Genomic DNA, 18,837 nt, shown 5'->3' with positions numbered 1-18,837 from the left:
TGAGGCAATAGACACTTCGTACCTTTCTAGCATTGTCACAAGGATTTTCTCGATAATTCTGGAGCTCGGAAAGTCACTACCCAACAACTTTATTTTGTTGGCAATGCCCAATAATGTGTTCGAGTACTCCATGATTGTCTCTAATTCTTTCATCCTTTGCAACTCAAATTCCCTCAGGTTCAACACTTGCATGTTTCTTATTTTGTCATCTCCTTCATATTCTTCCTTCAAAAAATCCCAAAATTTTTGGGGTGATTTAAGAGTCATAATTCCAGTGAAGATCAATATCGTAACATCAGAAATTAAGGACAACTTTTCCTTTGTCTTCTTTGTTTTTTTTTCCTTATGATTTTTTATTTAGGCCATGGTAGGATTCTCCGACAACGGTTGAACAAAGTAATCCTCTTCCACAGCTTCCCATAAATACAGTCCCTCTAGATAGAACTACATTTTTACAACCCACATATCATAGTCTTCCATGTTAAAGATGGGAAGTGTTACTGGAAACGAAGTTGACTCTCCTTCCATTCTAGGTCCTTTAAGAAAAAAGGACTATAGATACCAATTGTTGGTATTAGAGAATTAAAACAAATAAATATTGATTGGGAGTATCTTTTCTTATTAAATGCGACTTAATTTAAATACATTCAGAAATAAATAACTAAAAGATTTTACTCTAGCATTACTAATGACTTAGCTAAAAATAGGAAATAACAAACCCAATTGACTAATTTAAAAAAAATGAAAATTTTCTAAAATCATGCCACTAACAAGACAATTTTCAACATACCCTTAATTAAATTATATTAAAAACCCTAATTGTCTAATCTCCATCATTCTTCCGCTTTCTTCTTTCACAAGTATATCATTGCACCTCCCCTATCTTTAATATTGTGCGGGCTGGGTTTTGGGTTGTTTTTGATTGGTGGCTGTGGAGGTATTGTGGGGAGCTGGGATTTGGATTGTTTCTGATTGATGGCTGTACGGGGTTGGGATTTAGATTGTCTTTGATTGGTGACTTTGGTGCTGTGTGGTGTTGGGGCTTGGGTTGTATCTAGAGGTGGTTGTAGAGGTGTTGTTCTTGGAGGTTAATGTTGTCTAAGATACCAAATTTATGATCCATGGTTCAAGTGAGAATGATCTAATCAACAAAGAGCGTGTGATTTCAGAAATTTGATTTGTTAGATTTTGCAATGCTTGATGAATTAATTAGTTTGTGATTTGTAAAGAAGTGCAATACAAGATGGAAGAGTCATTCTTGATTTTGGCTTAGGTGTTCCCTTTAAGCACCTTTCCTCTTCTTCCATTTTTTCCAAACTTGTTTTCCAGAAAAAAAAGATATAAACAATTCTTCTCTTTAATGAATTTAATATATATTTTTAATTTAAAAAAAAGTTATAAAGAATCAAAACAAGAATAAGAAGAAGTAAGTCCAAGTCATGTATTTATAAAAAAAAATTATAAATACATCTAGAAAACCTAATTCATAAGGTATTTTTTAAGCTGTCAAAATGGGTTACAACCCGAGGGCCAACCCGGCCCACCACGGGTTTGAGCCGGGTTGGGTTTGAAAAAATTATATTTTTTTTATGCAGGTCAGATTTCAACCCGGCTCATTTAAACCCGGCTTATGCTGGTTGAACCCGGGTAGGCCGGGTTGACCCATCAACCCACCTACCTAATTTTATTTTATTAAAATTTAATTTTAATTTTATAAAAAAATATTTATTATTTTATTTTTGTTTGAAAAAATTATTTAAGTTCCTTATTTTCAAAATTAATTAAACACCCATGTTGGGAGTGAAATTTGGGAGTAAAATTTGTTTATATTTGAATTATAGAAAGTTTGTAATTTTTTTATTTAAATAAAATTGTAATTAAGTGAGTTAGTGAGCCAACTCGTTTACCCACCAACTCGTGGTGGGTCGGGCCGGGTTCGAATTTTTCTGGCTCGCTAATAAATGAGCTGGGTTGGGTTGGTTCACTAAGTGACCAACCCGTGATGGGCCGGGTCGGGTCAGGCCGGGTGGCCCGTTTTGACAGTTCTAATATTTTTGATTTGAAAATACATGTTGGACATTTGTTTCGGAATTTATTTTTATATTTTAGAATATTATTTTGGAAAGTATTTTCGACGAAAATATCTTTCGAAAGAAAAAAAATTCAAGTAGTATTTTGATTTTTTTTTTATATTTTGGAATATGAATTTTGAAAAGCATATATGTGCAAGTGAAGCTTTATCTGCTTACAAGCATATAGTGAAGGAGAATTTATCTCCACTATGTTTGAAGAATTTTGTAGAAATTAAGGTAAAATAATAAGCAAAATGGAGTTATTGAAAGAAAAATCAAAACCATAGTTCATTATATATTGATTGAAAGACATGTTTCCAAAATATTTTGGTCTGAATCAACAAAATGGTATGTTCATGTTCTCAATAGAAATCCTATAATAACAATGTAGGACAAAACTTCTAAAGAATGGAGTGAAACCATGTGTTGATTATTTTTGGGTATTTAGATGTCTAGTTGATGTTCATACGCCAAACTAGTAGCAGATCAAGTTAGATGACAAGAGTAAGAGATGTGTCCTTCTTAGGGTTAGTGATGTATTAAAGACATACAAATTATTTGATCTAGTTAATAAAAAAATTATAATCATCATAGATGTAATATTTGAAGAATAGAAAATTTGGAATTTGAAGTAGAATGAAGAAGAAAATTAATAAGATATTTTATATTGGGGAAAACGAAGACTATTGAGTGACACCAACGAACAACCTAAAGAGAATGAAGTAGAAAATGCGGAGCAACAATAAATAAAGATGTCAAATGCAAAAATGTTGGAATAAACTTCAAACAATTTGAAGCCTACATTGAGTCTTATATTCCAGCACTTGAGATTCCAATTGAAGGGAGAGCTCGGAGGTGCAAGATAGAACCAATTTGGATGGTTGATTATGAAAAAGGATAAGGCTTATACGATGATGATAACGTAAATGTAATGCTAGTAATTGAAGATGATATAATAACATTCAAAGAGGCTGGCAAAAGTAAGAAGTGGAAAGATGTAGTAATGAAATAAATGAAGTCAATAGAAAAGAACAAAACATGGGAGTTAATTGGCTTGCCAACAAGAGTAAAGCCGATAAGAGTAAAAAGGATATTCAAAACTAAACTCAAAGAAAATGGAAAAATCGACAAATTTAAAGCAAGACTAGTAGCAAAAAGATATGTACAACAACATAAAGTGGACTACATAGAAGTATTTGAACCAGTTGCCAAACTTGATACCATGGGCACAATACTTTCAATGGTTGCACAATATGGTTGGAGTATTTTCTAGTCAGATGTAAATAATGTCTTTTTGAATGGAAAACTCAAAGATGAAATACATGTGCAACAATAAGTTGGTATTGTGAAGATAAATAAATAAGAGAAGGTGTACAGGTAGAAATGCATTGTATGTGATAGACAAGCCCAAGCCCAATTATCTTAGTGTAGTATTTCTTTTATTTTTATTAAAGCATGTGTAAAAGGTGTTTGGTATGTGATAGATAGGAGGGACTGTTAGTCTTATATATAGACATGCTACCACCTCTTGTAAGGCACTTTTGAGAATATTGAATTGCATTTCTGTAGAGATGACTCCAGAACTAATTCACCCTTGAAAGTCAAGGCCGGAGAATCCAAGGGATTCTCCCCGGCCACCTTCCATTTACCACCTTACCATTCTATTTCATTTCCCATCAGATTTCACTTCTACACACAACCATTATTCTCACCAATCCGCTTGTGGCACGTCCCGCTTCAGCCACATCTTCATGTCGTCCTCACAACACGTCTTCATTTACACTCAGTCTCGAAACCTCTTTTGAGCGTCACATTTCATTCGCGTAGCACCACATCTTGAGATCTCCCTCGACCCAAACCCTATTTCCACTCTCTCTCCCCGACGACTGCCATTTTTGGTTTCACCCTCACCAAATCTCGACTCCATCTCGAATCCAAACCAAGGACAACCTCTTCCATCAGGTTTGTCTTCCACGAGAGCGCCTCCTTCACCAACCATTTTCCTCATAGATCCACCATCACAACATCAAACCGTAAGCCTTTCTTCTACCTTTCAAACTCACTCGCGCAGACCTAACCCTCATCTGCTAGGGTTTACTCGAACCTTTCCCTTCTGTACCTCTTGACCGATTGAATCCTTATTTACCTTCATCTCTACCGGTTAAATGCCTCGTCTCAGTGATTTCACCGATTGAAACTTTATTCTAGCACCATTTCACCTTCGATCTATGTTCTCCACCGATTAAACCCTCTCCTACCTCCATCCCTAGAGTTTCCACCGAACAAACCTCCAAACCTAGGGTTCTTAGTTCTTCAGTTGTTTCCACTACCTCATTTGCTTCCTCTGCTTCTTTCCGCTGTGCATCAATGTCACGGATGCCTCGAGGAGTCGAAATCGCTCAAGTTCCGTCTTCTCCTCGGAGCGTTGTCCATCAGTATGGTAAGTATTCAGTAACTTATATTGATGGATGAGTCAACTATTAAACCTACTTCGAATGTTGGTGTCAATGACAAAGAGGACTACGTAACTCAGAATGAAGTTGAAGATGATAAGGAAAATGTTCAACTTAATAACAGAAATGATAAGTCAACAACTTCTGATTCTTGGAAATATTTTCATAGGATTGGGGGTTGGTGATGATGGAAAGAGAGGGCAAGTTGTAATGGGTGCAACCAAAAATACATAATGGGTAGTAAAAAAGATATGGCATTCCCATTTGAAACTTCACATTAAAAATGTAGTAAAACTAAATGTGAAGCTGTGAGGTAAATGATTCTGGACGAGCACGGAAAGTTAAAAGCCAGAAAATAAGTTAAATGGTTTCCTATAAGATATGTGTAAATTTAATTATTCAGCCCGACAACTAGACTAGAGCCATAGTCCATTTCAATCAATTTCAACTTGCTTTCATGTAAATTTCCATGCAAATTAGATTTTATGACAGAATAAAAGAATCAAAACTTATGGACCAACTCATCAGTCCAACAATCCACAATCGAGTTGCAAATTTTAATCAATTTTCAATTGACAGGTCAGTCCGACTCAACCCATTTTAAGTGGGTTTATATCGACTCAAATTTAAACAAGTCCGATTAACTCATTTTGCCACCCCTAATTCATGCCCAAACCTATAGAATCTCAATGGTATTGGCTAAAAGAATATTTAGATACTTGAAAAGGACCACTCACTTGACATATATTACAATAAAGGGGAAACAAACACAAATATAATTGTTTATACAGGTAATAGTTTTGTTGGAGACAGGAAAAATTCTTATGAATGTTTATTTTTCTTAGGGTCTTGAACACTTTCATAATCCTCTAAGAAACACCTAATGATAACATTGAAGTTGAGCATATAATTACTGTATTCTGTGCATGTCAATGCATTTAGATTGAAAAGGGAATAAAGAATCTTGATTTTAAAGAATAAAAAAATACTGTGGTTTTATGTGATAATTATTTAACCATCGAATTATCTAAAAATTCAACGTATCATAGAAGAACTAAATACACTGATGTTAAATTTTATCTTTTTAGGATACCTTGTTAAGGATGAAAACATTAAATTGAGTTACTGCAACATTCAAAATTAAGTGACTGATATAATAATAAGTTGTCTATATTTCATGTCATTTATTTTTTTTATTATCAATTTAATATAATCTTCTCATAAATCGGCACATAGACTGATGGAGTAAGAAACATAACAGTGTAAGACAGCGGAACTCTTGTCCGTGAGTAGCAGAAGATGGAGTCTCTGAAAGCAGCTATTCCAGAAAGTGTGAAGCGAGCGATAGGGGATAGCAATGTTGAAGATCTTCAAAGCACGTGCACTTTTCTTCATCGCTTCTTTCTCCACTTCGACCCATTTCACCAGGTAAACCACCTAAATCTTCTCTATTCCCAACCAATAATCCCTAATTTCTTGTTCCCACGTATTGCTGTGATTCCAGATTATCGCTCAACTGGCTGATCCAAAGTATGGTCTGTGCGGTAAGAGTAAGGAAGATGCCTTGAAATCCAAGCAGCTTGGTAATGAATGCTTCTCCAACGCAGATTATGCCAAGGCCTTGGACTGCTATACTCAGGTTTCCTCGTCTTTTGAAATTTATATTTTCCTTCAACTGTTCTCTCTCACGTAGGTGATTGGAACGTGCCGTTCTTTCATAGTCAAACACCTTTAATGAATTGGACTGCTTTAATGAATCAGTTCTTTACTTGACCCCTTTAGTAAACAAGTTCAGAACAGTTCGGAACTAGTGTGGATATTTTTGTTAGTTTGTAAAATCCGCTTCTGAAGTGCATTATGCAGTTGTTCTTTACTTCTACTTTTCAAAACATACACCTGTACATGATAGCATACACACATACCGGACTTGGGCAACTATAGGAGCTTTTGCTACCGCACATTGTTCATGGCAGCATCTCAAATAGCATTGTCAGAGATGATAACGGAACTACTAGTACCTGCAAGCAAGTTATTGTCCCGAAGTCATAAATTAAAAAACAAAAAGCATAAATTGAGGGTAGCAAATTTGGTAACATGACATATGAGGTTTGGACACTTTACACTTTATAAGCTATTTGCTTCCAAGTTCCAACATTCAAGTTACTTTAACAATGTTATCCACAGATCAAATTGTGGATTGAATTTTACATGACTGTCATGTGTGTACATAGGGTAGAGGTTTTGTGTAAATGTATTTCCATACTAATAAGTATTTTGTTGTAAGTTCTTTTCTTTCTAAGATGTAAAATAGAATAACTCAATCGAAGATTAATGATCATTCGATGGAATGCATTGTATGCCCCATAATAGGCTGCTCTCTTCTCTTTACTTGGAGTTAATGACCATTAATAGTTATTAATTTGACATCAAAGAAGAGTTCGACCCAATGTTTTATGTCCTAGTGATACAGGGTTGAACGTTAGAAATATAAATGAAGATTGGGAATGATAAGCTTTCTGTTCTAGAAATAAAGGGCTCTAGAATTCATATAAGTATATACATTAGGAAAAGTGGGTGAAACTGTTAAGATGTCTTTGATGCTTCCTTCAATTTGTGAAGTTAATCTTGTTAATGTATGTACACTCTCTGTATTAGTAAGGTGCACAAGAAATTTACTTGACGTTAGAGTGTGTTAGAAAGGTTTGTAAAAAATGTGTTGATAGCATTCTTCATGTTATAACTGATTAAAAAAATACATGAAAAGTTAATTTATGAAATTTAGGGTTAGATAGGCTTGGCTGGCCTGAATAATAGGAAACAATTTTTTTGGGTTGTCTTGGAATGAAATGGGATTCCATCATTCTTCTGATCAAATTTCGGTTCCCTTAGGACTGCTCGTTCTAGTGTAGATTACCTATCCGAGATTGGGAAGGTTACAATTTGTTTCCATCCCATCCAACAAAACATTTCTTAAAATAGTCACATTTTTTTTCCTTACTATTTTATCCTGATATAAAACATTTTTAAATCAGCCAAAGTGTAAGTCTATTATATGACATTGGGAACCAATTTTTTATTCTTGTTTTATTGTGTTTAAGTGAAGAAAACTTATTAATCATGCTCTATCAAAATAAAAGTAATAGAACAGATTTATAGTTTTTTTTTTTTGTTTTTTTTTTAAGTTTGTTTGAACATACTGTCACTCATTCTTTATAAATATTCCTTACTTGCTCTTCTAATATGATGGATAGGCATTGCGCAAGGCTCCATTAGATGTTGGTGATATGAAAAGTAATCTTGTTGCAACATTATATATCAATCGAGCTACTGTATTGCATGTAAGTTCCATTTTAAATTTAGCCCTTAGTCCTTAACCATAATCACTAAAAATGAAAGACTTGACAATGCAGAGTATGTTTCCTGCAGAGAATGAGTCTTTTAGTAGAATGCTTGCGGGATTGCACTCATGCTCTTCAAATTTGTCCAAGCTACGCCAAGGTGAAAATCAGCTGCAGCAGTTACCTGTTTTTTCTGTGTTTAACTTTTATATGTAGTTATCCATCTTTATTGAACATGTTGAGTTCTTGCATTTGTACTAGGTTTGTTGTAATATGTGTGTGAGAAATAGAGAAGATTGGGAGAAAATATCCCTTGTGTGTTTAGCATACACATAGGGTAATTTATTTATATTGTAAGATATGGGCCAATGCCCTTAATACAGAATAGGCTGAGCCCAAATAACAGAAACACACATCTTAACATCTAACACTCCCCCTCAAGCTAGAGCATATAAATCATATGTTCCAAGCTTGTTACAAAGATAATCAATTCTAGGTCCTCATAAGGACTTAGTGAATATGTCTGCCAACTGGTTGCTTGAGTTAACGAACTCAGTCTTGATATCTTCGGATATGATTTTTTCTCGAATGAAGTGACAATCAACTTCAATGTGCTTGGTTCTTTCATGGAAGACAGGATTAGAGCTAATATGGAGAGCAGCTTGATTATCACATATAAGTGTCATGTGAGTGACATCTCCAAATTTCAATTCACTAAGCAATTGTTTAAGCCACACAAGCTCGCAAGTAGCTGATGCCATAGCTCTATATTCTGCTTCTGCACTGGACCTTGCCACAACACTTTGCTTCTTACTTTTCCAAGATATCAGGTTGCCACCAATAGAGACACAATATCCAGAGGTAGACCTCCTATCAGAAGGGGAACCAGCCCAATCAGCATCTGAATAGCAAACGATTTTTGTATCGTTGTTAGGGCCATATAGCAAACCTTTACCAGGTGATCCTTTAATATACTTCAGTATGCGAACAACTGCATCCCAATGGTCTTCACATGGGGAGTTTAGAAGTTGACTCACCACACTAACTGCGAAGGAAATGTCAGGACGCGTAACAGTAAGATAGTTTAATTTACCAACTAATCTTCTGTATCGTTCAGGATCTGAGAAAGGCTCCCCTAATTTGGTAGGAGTTTGATGTTAGGATCCATAGGTGTCTCAACAGATTTACAGTTCATTAACCCTGTTTCCTCCAAGATGTCTAACGCATACTTCCTCTGAGATATGACAATACCATCATTGGATTGTGCTACTTCAATACCCAAAAAGTACCGGAGTTTGCCAAGATCTTTGGTTTGAAAATGATGACAAAGGTGTTGTTTCATCTGAGAGATGCCAAGATAGTCGCTTCCTGTGAGAACAATATCATCGACATACACTATTAAGTAGATACATCCAGCACTTGAGTGGCGATAGAACACTGAATGATCCGCTTCACTGCGAGACATACCAAATTGTTGAACAACACAACTGAATTTACCAAACCAGGCCCGAGGAGACTGTTTTAGGCCATATAAGGATTTGCAAAGACGACATACCAATCCAGATGACTCCCCCTGAGCAACAAAGCCAGGCGGTTGCTCCATATAAATTTCTTCATGCAAATCACCATTTAGGAAAACATTTTTGACATCAATTTGGTAAAGAGGCCATTGTCGAAGAGCGACCATGGCAATGAATAGGCGAACAGAGGTCATTTTTTCCACTGGAGAAAAAGTATCACCATAATCCAAACCAAAAATCTGTGTGTAGCCTTTGGCAACCAGTCGAGCTTTGAGACGATCAATTGTGCCATCAAGGCCAATCTTGATAGCATACACCCACCTGCAACCAACAACAGACTTTCCAGATGGTAATTGGACAAGCTCCCAAGTTCCACTTTTTTGTAAAGCACTTAATTCATCCAGCATAGCTTGACGCCAGCCAGGATGAGTTAAGGCATCACCCACAGATTTAGGAATTGACACAGAAGAAATGGATGAGAGACAAGTGTAAAAAGATGGAGATAATCTGTGGTAACTAAGAACAGTATAATGGGGGGAAGGGTTATGGGTAGAGCGTATACCTTTACGGAGGGCAATAGGCAAGTCAGACTCATTTGCTGGAGCCGGAGGAGACACACGAGGCGGCACTGGAAGTGAGTCATGAGGGAGACAATTGCGGCGACTATAAACCTGAAGGGGTGGTGGTGAAGGACGATCCTGTGGTGAATGAGAGTCTAAAGAAGGAGGAGACAAAATGGGTGGAGCATCACCAGGAGGATCATAGATAAGAGGAATATCAATAGTAACAGGGAGAGGTACAAAACTAGAAGATAGATGTGAAAAGTAAAAAGAAGATTCATCAAAAGTGACATCAGCAGAGATAAAATGACGATTGAGGGAAGGGGAAAAACACTTATAGCCCTTTTGTGACCGTGGAAATCCTAAGAAGACACATTTGTGAGACCTAGGAGATAACTTATCAAGACCAGGACTAAAATCATGAACAAAACATGTAGACCCAAAAACTCTAAGAGGTAATGGATGTAGAGGGTCTTGTGGAAAATGAAATAACACAATTAAGAGTACGAGTTAGACGACTAATGGACAATAAATTGAAGGGAGACCCAGGGACATAAAGTACATGATCAATGGATATGGATGGAAAAATATTAACAGTACCAACACCATGAGATGAAACTCTAGACCCATCAGCCATTGTTACCGAGAGTAAATTATCCGGACACGACAAGGAAGAAAACAAGGACTTGTTACCAGTAATATGATTGGTGGCGCCTGAGTCAAGGACCCAAGGTCCGAGGGAGTGAGTCAGACCAACAAAAGGTGTACCTGTACGTGCAACAGATGCAGATGTGGTGGAACTAGAGTGCTGACGATCCTCATACCATTTGAGAAATTCGTTAAAGATTGCAGGTTGTTCTACGGTATTAGATGAAGTAGGATGGTCTGCAGACGGTGATCGGGGAGGTGGATCAGAATTAGCCATTGCTACAGGTCGAGGAGGACGTCCATGAAGCGCATAACATCTATCAATTTTGTGGCCTAACTTGCCACAGTGGTCACATTTTGGACGTCCTTTACTTGACTTGCGAGACCGACTTCGATCATCACGTTGGGCAGCCATAACAGAGGAATCATCAGTACGAGGAGATGTCTCAGTGACGGGTTTGCTTGGTATACGCAAAAGAGCAGAACAAGTAGAAGTAAAGTTGGGTATGACAGGAGAACCCAAAATCTGATCACGGACATGAGAGACATCATCAGAGAGTCCGTATAATGCCAACAACATGAAGAACTTTGATCGTTGTTCCAATTCTTCAGCAGGAGTGGAAGCAGGGGGTAATATATCATTAAAATCATGAAGAAGGGCATGCATTTTACCCAAATATTCTGCCATGGGACCAGGATTGCGTGGACCAATAACAGTTAATAGGTCTTGACAAACACCATAAAGACGCTGAGTATCATTTGTGTATAACAACTTCGCTTGTGCCCATACTTCTGAACATGTTTCATATGATCGAAACATTTGTTTCAGTGAGGAGTGAATGGTGGACTTTATAACAATGCATAACTGAGCATCAATTTTCATCCAGCGGGAAGTGTCATCTATGTTAGGAGTAGTCACATTTTGAGTAAGGTGATCTAAGTACCCCTGACTCTTCAACCAAAGTTTGATGTCGGATGCCCATGTTGCATAATTTGTACCATCTAACTTGTCAATGGACAAGTGTACATTCACATAATTGGTGTATATTGAGGGATCAGAAGATGAGCCACCAACAGAGGTGTTTGTAGACGAGGAAGACGCCATGGAGAGGGAGAAACCCTAAAAATCCAAAGTGCTCCGATTGACGCAACGACCACAGATCCAGAAAGAGGACGAGGAGGCGATCACGGCGGTTCTGATCGGCGGCAGGACTCTCCGGTGACGCACCGGCACGCGCAGCGGGAAGCGGCGGCAGCGGTGACTGTTGCGGCGGCGCATGGAGGCGCGTGGGTGGTCCGTTCGCCGCGATCTTTGGACCACGGTGGTCGCCCGGCCGAGACGATTCCAATGGTGTGGTCGTCAGTTGATTCTGGAACTCCACCGACGACGGCGGCGGTGACGGCAGCGGCGGCGGTGGCGGCGGTGGCAGCGACGACTGCAGCGACAGCGGCGGTGATAGGTACCAGAGACCGTGGAGTTGGCGGGAACTATTCCTGTGCTCTGATACCATATTAGAAAGTGGGTTTAAAGCCTAACTCAACCCCACAAAACCGGCTTGTAAGGTGAGGTTTGCACCTCACTTATATATTATATTTTGGCCTTATCTCTAATCGATGTGAGACTTCCAACACACCCCCTTCACGCCGAGGTATAGACATCTCGTATGTGATAGTAGAAATTGGGTGGTCCGATAATGGCCCGATAGCGGGTGGAATAGAAGAATAGAATGCTCACATAGAACTTGCTAGGATAGGCTCTAACCATGGCTCTGATACCATGTGAGAAATAGAGAAGATTGGGAGAAAATATCCCTTGTGTGTTTAGCATACACATAGGGTAATTTATTTATATTGTAAGATATGGGCCAATGCCCTTAATACAGAATAGGCTGAGCCCAAATAACAGAAACACACATCTTAACATCTAACAATGTGCAATAATTTTTGTAGATCAAGTCATTCATGAGTGGTTAAAAAGAAATTTCAATATCTTTTTACTCAGTACTTTGTAGTGTTGTGGAAGTGTACATAAATGAGTTTAGTAGCAAAAAGAGCATTTTCATCTCACTTTGCCTCATTGCGGTATCTGAAACTTTATTGGAGTTGTCATAGAATTTCTGTTATTAACGTGATATTTTTACATGATTTGTTTCTTCATCCTAATTAATCAATATTTGTTGTGGTGCAAATGATCTTTTTGAAATGTGAGATGTAGGTTGCTGTGGCAAAAAATATGGATACGAACTTAAATTCTAGTTTCAGTTATTCTTTTATTAATTTACTATTTTTTCCAAAGGCATGGTACAGGAGAAGTAAGGCAAATGCTTCATTAGGAAATTATAGAAATGCAATTTGCGACCTAAATGTGGCCAAGATTCTGGAACCTTCAATGGGTGGAAAAAGACAAATAGAAGGTGAACTGAAAATTCTTTTAGACCAATGCAAGAGCACAAGTGCGATGGTACAGATACAACATAAGGAGAACAGCTGCAATACTGTGGGTAAGAAGCTTTCCTTGTTTAGAACTTGAGCTGTAGACGCTAGTAAGTAACTATCTAGTTGGTCAGGCATTGTTGACTGCAGTTTCATTATGCTTATAGCATTGAACTATGTTTAAAGTGACATCTTGCATTCTAAATTGTTAGATCATAAGCACAGGGTTTATTGTATAACTGTGTGAGTAACTTCTGTAGGAAGATTCTAGTATTCTCTAGCCAAGGTGTCTATTATAGGCTTTCTGTTATAGACTAATTTACTTGTGGAGTCAACACCTACGTACCCTAGATTCTTGATATGGGTATGATACAATAAACAGGGATATGGGATGTTCTTTAACAATCAAGATACTATGCGACTTACTTATGCCAACTAAAAATGCATGCATGTAGAACCAAATGAGGGGAAGCACCCTATGCAACAAAACTAGAATTAACGCATGAATAACAAAACTAGAATTAACGCATGAATAACAAAACTAGAATTAACGCATGATATGGGTATGATCTTCTACTCTATCTATTTTAACTTCTTTCCTTTCTGTCATGTTCATGGGTCTCTTCTGTCACCTATCCTTGTATACACTGAAAGGACCTTGTTTTTCACACTTCCTGGATATACTAAGATGGTAAAGTGCATTGTGGCAGGTGAGATGCCTCAAGTAAAGCTACAGTGTATCTCCATTCCTGATAAAGGAAGAGGCATGGTCTCATCATGTGTCATTTCACCGGGTTCTTTAGTTCATTCTGAAGAACCTTATGCTATGGTAATAAACAACTATTTTCTCTGTATATTATCATTAAATTTATTTTTAAGTCCAATTTTAGTGATGTTAATGGCTTCATTTTTTTCGGGTAGTGCTCAATTAGTTCTTTTAATTAATTTTTTTTGGCTAAAATATACATGACCTCCTTCAACTTAGGTTCACGTGTAATTTTTCCCATTGGCTTTCAGTTGAAGCAATCAACATCCTAAACCTATATTGTTGTCTACTATTCTTTTTGAATAGTTACAAATTCTTAATTAATGTTGTCAAATTTGCATGTATACTCACATGATCCTGCAAGTAGTGGAGACACAGTGAGCTGACGTGCACAGTAGAAGGGGATATGTGCAGATCGGGATCATGTGATTACTTGTAAAATTGGTGGATCATGCACCTTACGATCCATTTCAGCAGCCAGGGTTTGTGTTTAAAATGCCCCTTTAGTTTGCTAAAAGACCCAACCTGAAGAAAAGCCCAACTCGTAAGATGACCCTTCTGCACTAGGGTTTCCATTTGCAAAATAGAAGAGAACCAAACAACTCTCGGTGGTGCTCTTATCATTTACAAAACTTTCATCACCATCAACGTCGTCGGCCATCACAACACTGATGTTGATGTCACTGTCGAAATGCTTGTGAACATCATGTCACCTTGCGTCAACATTGTTGACATTGCCTTTACCGTCATCATCGTACTTTCATTGCTGACTGTTCTGTTCTGTAATTTTTCTATTGGATCTTACTATATATGACTTATTTTTCTTGTCCATATTATTTTTAGTGCATGTACAGGTTTATAAATATAGTTTTTCATATACTCTTAACTCATACAAGTCAAGTTACAATTCTTTAGTTACAACCTTTTATCTCCTCTTTTATCATCTTACGATATTTGAGTTTGACAACATTGTTCCAAATGCTTTATAACATTAGAGTGCATTAGACCTACAATAAGAAAAAAGAACTGTTAGGAAAAAAACCTGTGTGTCTTTCTTCCCTTTACTTGGAGGTGAAATGATGTTCAAATAGAGTTGCAAAGTTGGATGGAGTTTAGATGAGTGTGCATGTGATTGATAAAGAAAGAATAAGATGTCAACTAAAGAGATTCTTTGGAAACTTTTCTTTCTGCTTTATTTATGTTTATTGTGAAAGTCGTGTGCATGCCACATACTATTTAGCTAAAAATGAAATAGCAAGCAAGGTGTGATTTACACAACCATACACACTTTGGGTGTTGGTAGGTAGCTTCAATTTGAAGCACAAGGGGTCACAGAATACGGAGAGATTTGTGGAAACAGACAAAACAACTGAGTTCTAATGAATAAAATCAATTTCTGCAGGCTGTTACAGAAATAAATTTTATACAGGAGAACCTGTAAATAACTCTAACTGGTGACAGCTGTCTCTTAACAGATATCACATTATACTGACTGAGTGATACACTCGTACAAGGGGCTAAATTGCAGATGAAATGGGCTTTAACTTCTTTGTTTTCATCTTTTTAAGTACATGGTTTCCTTTTCAGAGAACTGGAGACTCTTGGCTGCAATCAACTGTTCAGCTTTCAAAATTGATTACACCTATTTTATTATAATGAATTAATGCTTGCCAATCTACATGATATATAGAATTTACTTATATTCCCTATTTTTTGAGAAAATAATTATACTGTTAAAATAATTAGAATATATTTAAGACCGTCCATGTGGCCTCACCTAATGACTTAAGCTTTATTCTTGAGATGGTATAAAACCTTTATGATCAAGTGATCCACACTTTGATCCTTGTTGCCCCTATTCTTCGAATAAAAGTTGAAGTTCAATATATATGGATGGGCCGGTGAACTATTTAAGTTTCAAATTTGAAGTGCTATTGCATGAAGGAATGTGTTTAAAATGTAAATACTAATATGGAACCATTCATGTGCTTTCACCCAACATCTTAAGTTTTTGGGATAATTGGTTAATGGCATGCATGATATTTGTTGTCAATAACTTTAACTTATAAAGATGAATCATCAGGCTTCTTTAGGTTTGTTAGGATATTTATCCTATTTATCATTATTATATTGTGTCAAGGGTTACCCTATTTATCATGATTATATTATATCTAGGGTTACTCTTGTATCGATTTATCCTTAAAAATAGAAGATTATGAGATGGATCAATCAAGCCCTCTAGAATTATTTTACAGTTTAATTCTCAAGTTGGTATCAGGTCGATCCCGGTCTCGTAGCATTTATCTGGTGCCATAGTCTGTCGTTGCCCGCCATTGCCCGTCGCTGCCCGTCGCCGGCCACCATTCGCCGCTGGTCGCCACCGGCCACCGTCCGCCACCGCCGCCACCGTTTGCCATCATAGTTTTGTCCATCTAAACCCTTAGGGTTTTCTAGTTTCTCGCTGGTACAATTCGTCTTCTTCAGAGATGGCGTTTGGCAGTACTCTTAAGTTCATCGAGGATGAATATCAAGAGTATTTAAGGTTAAAGTCTAACAGCTTGGCACAACCATCTCAATCTCCCAGTACATCAACAACTTGCATTTCTCAATCCATGGAAGGTCAAAATTCATGGGTAATTGACTCAGGTGCTTCTGATCACATATCTGGTAATACCTCTTTGTTATTATCTATTTCTTTTAGGAAAAAACCTCATTTCATAACCCTTGCAAATGGATCTAAAACATCCTCCAAAGGAGTCGGTCATGTTTCCTTATCTCCCTCTCTCAATCTCAACTCTGTCCTTTTTGTCCCTAATTGTCCTTTTAATTTGATTTCCCTAAGCCAGTTGACCAAAATATTAAATTTTTCAATAACCTTTGATCATAAATCTTTTGTTATATAGGAGCGTGGTTCGGGGAGACAAATTGGAGAAGGATATGAAGCTGACAGATTATACCATTTTGGATCTCGTCCAAGGCTGTCTTGTGTTGCTGCTCCTAATCCTAAAGTGCTACATGATCAATTTGGCCATCTCATGTCAATTAGGAAAACATGTTAGATCTTCCTTTCCTAAAAGGTCTCAATCAATATGTAATTCTAGTTTTTCCATCATCCATTTTGGTATATGGGAATCTAGTCGTATCTCCTCCTTTGGTTTTAGATATTTTGTTACCTTTATTGATGAATATTCAAGATGTACTTGAGTTTATCTCATGAAAAATCGTTTTGAATTGTTAGCTATCTTTAGATCCTTTTTGAATGAAATCAAGAATCAATTTGGTCAAGTAATCCAAATAATAAGAAGTGATAATGCAAGAGTATTTTTCATCCTCCTTTTCTGCCATCTTGAGTTCCCATGGTATTAGATCAGTCTACTTGTCCTCATACACCGCAGAAAAATGGTATAGCAGAACGAAAAAATAGACACTTGGTTGAAACTGCCCGTACCCTTTTGCTTGGTGCCCATATTCCTGTCCATCACTAGGGGGATGCCATCTTAACTGCATGTTATCTTATTAATAGGATGCCTTCCTCCTCTCTTGATAATAAAGTCCCTTTCTCCATTCTGTATCCTAATGATCCTCTCTTTCATACATCTCCCCGAGTGTTTGGTTGTGTATGTTTTGTTCATGACATGTCTCTAGGTCTAGACAAACTCTCTGCTCGCGCTCTCAAATGAGTCTTCTTAGGCTATTCTCGACTTCAAAAAGGATATCGGTGTTAGTTGAAAATGAGACTGATTTATTATTCTCAATCATAAAAAATACATTCTCATATCCTCTATTTGTAATAATCTAATTCTCCTAAAAAGGGAAATAGGGAAACTAGGAAAACAAAATAAAATAAAAGATTATATATCTATATCTTCTAATTAGGAAGATTCTAAAGATATTTTCTCCAATTACAACACTCCCCCTCAAGTTGGTAAATGAATATCAATTATTCCCAACTTGCTTACAAGATCTTGAAATCTACCCGGAGGAAGCCCTTTTGTAAAAATATCTGCTATTTGAAGTTATGTAGGAACATGAGTTGTAATCACAAATCCTCTCTCAAGATTATCTTTGATGAAATGTCTGTCAATTTCAATGTGTTTGGTTCTGTCATGTTGTACTGGATTATGGGCTATGCTCATAGCAGACTTATTGTCACAGTGTAGTTGCACCGGGTTCTCCACTTTGACTTTAAGATCATCCAAAATGATTTTCATCCAGAGTCCTTCACACATTCCTTGAGCAAGGGCTCGAAATTCAGCTTTTGCACTAGAACGGGATCCTCTATCTTACTTTTTTCTTCTCCATGTTATCAGACTATCTCCAAGAAATACACAATACCCAGAAGTAGATTTTCTGTCAGTAATAGAACCTGCATAGTCCGCATCAGTATATATCTTCATAGTCAATGTGTCTTCCCTTTTGAATAATAACCCCTTTCCTGGACTTGACTTCAAGTATTGGAGAATTTTGTCAACTGCTTGCATGTGTCTCTCTTGGATCATGCATAAATTGGCTCACTACACTCACAACATAAGCAATGTCTGGTCTTGTGTGTGATAGATAAATCAATTTTCCTACCAATCTTTGATATTGGGCCTTCTCTATAGGAGCACTTTCTTCACTTCCAATTCTGTGATTCTGTTCTATAGGAACTGTTGAGGTTCTACATCCCAGCTTTCCTGTTTCTTTGAGAAGATCAAGTACATATTTTCTTTGGGAGATGAAAATTCCGTTCTTGGAGTAGGCAACCTCTATTCCAAGAAAATATTTGAGTTTTCCTAGGTCTTTCATTTCAAACTGAGCTGCCAATTTATCTTTTAATGCCAACTTTTCTGTTTCATCATCTCCTGCAACAATCATATCATCCACATAGACAAGTAATAGAGTGATTTTACCTGTAGAAGAGTGCTTTATGAATAGAGTATGATCTCCTTGGCTTTGTCTGTATCCCAAGGAAACCATTGCTTTTGTAAATCTTCCAAACCATGCTCTAGGGAATTGCTTAAGACCATACAATGCTTTCTTCAGGAGTCATACCTTGTTTCTTTCA

At 37.1% G+C, this 18,837-nt stretch overlaps 1 protein-coding gene across 7 annotated transcripts in view; it reads left to right on the top strand.

The window, feature by feature from the left end:
• The first annotated feature begins 5,777 nt into the window (after positions 1 to 5,777).
• Positions 5,778 to 18,837, top strand: part of LOC108331645 (uncharacterized) — a 46,211-nt gene continuing 33,151 nt past the window's right edge. For all 7 annotated transcript variants that reach the window (XR_008248318.1, XR_008248319.1, XM_052876092.1 and 4 more), the window contains exons 1-6: positions 5,778 to 5,953; positions 6,030 to 6,164; positions 7,777 to 7,863; positions 7,952 to 8,023; positions 12,888 to 13,092; positions 13,735 to 13,853. Coding sequence is in view for 5 of the 7 variants with exons in the window: in XM_052876092.1 (XP_052732052.1) it covers positions 5,825 to 5,953; positions 6,030 to 6,164; positions 7,777 to 7,863; positions 7,952 to 8,023; positions 12,888 to 13,092; positions 13,735 to 13,853 (747 nt within the window). In the remaining 2 variants the exon portion in view is untranslated. The remainder of the gene's footprint in view (positions 5,954 to 6,029; positions 6,165 to 7,776; positions 7,864 to 7,951; positions 8,024 to 12,887; positions 13,093 to 13,734; positions 13,854 to 18,837) is intronic.

The sequence above is a fragment of the Vigna angularis genome, chromosome 4 (assembly GCF_016808095.1).
Source record: "Vigna angularis cultivar LongXiaoDou No.4 chromosome 4, ASM1680809v1, whole genome shotgun sequence".
NCBI classification, from domain to species: Eukaryota; Viridiplantae; Streptophyta; class Magnoliopsida; order Fabales; family Fabaceae; genus Vigna; species Vigna angularis.
This window is presented reverse-complemented; position numbering and strand designations above follow the sequence as displayed.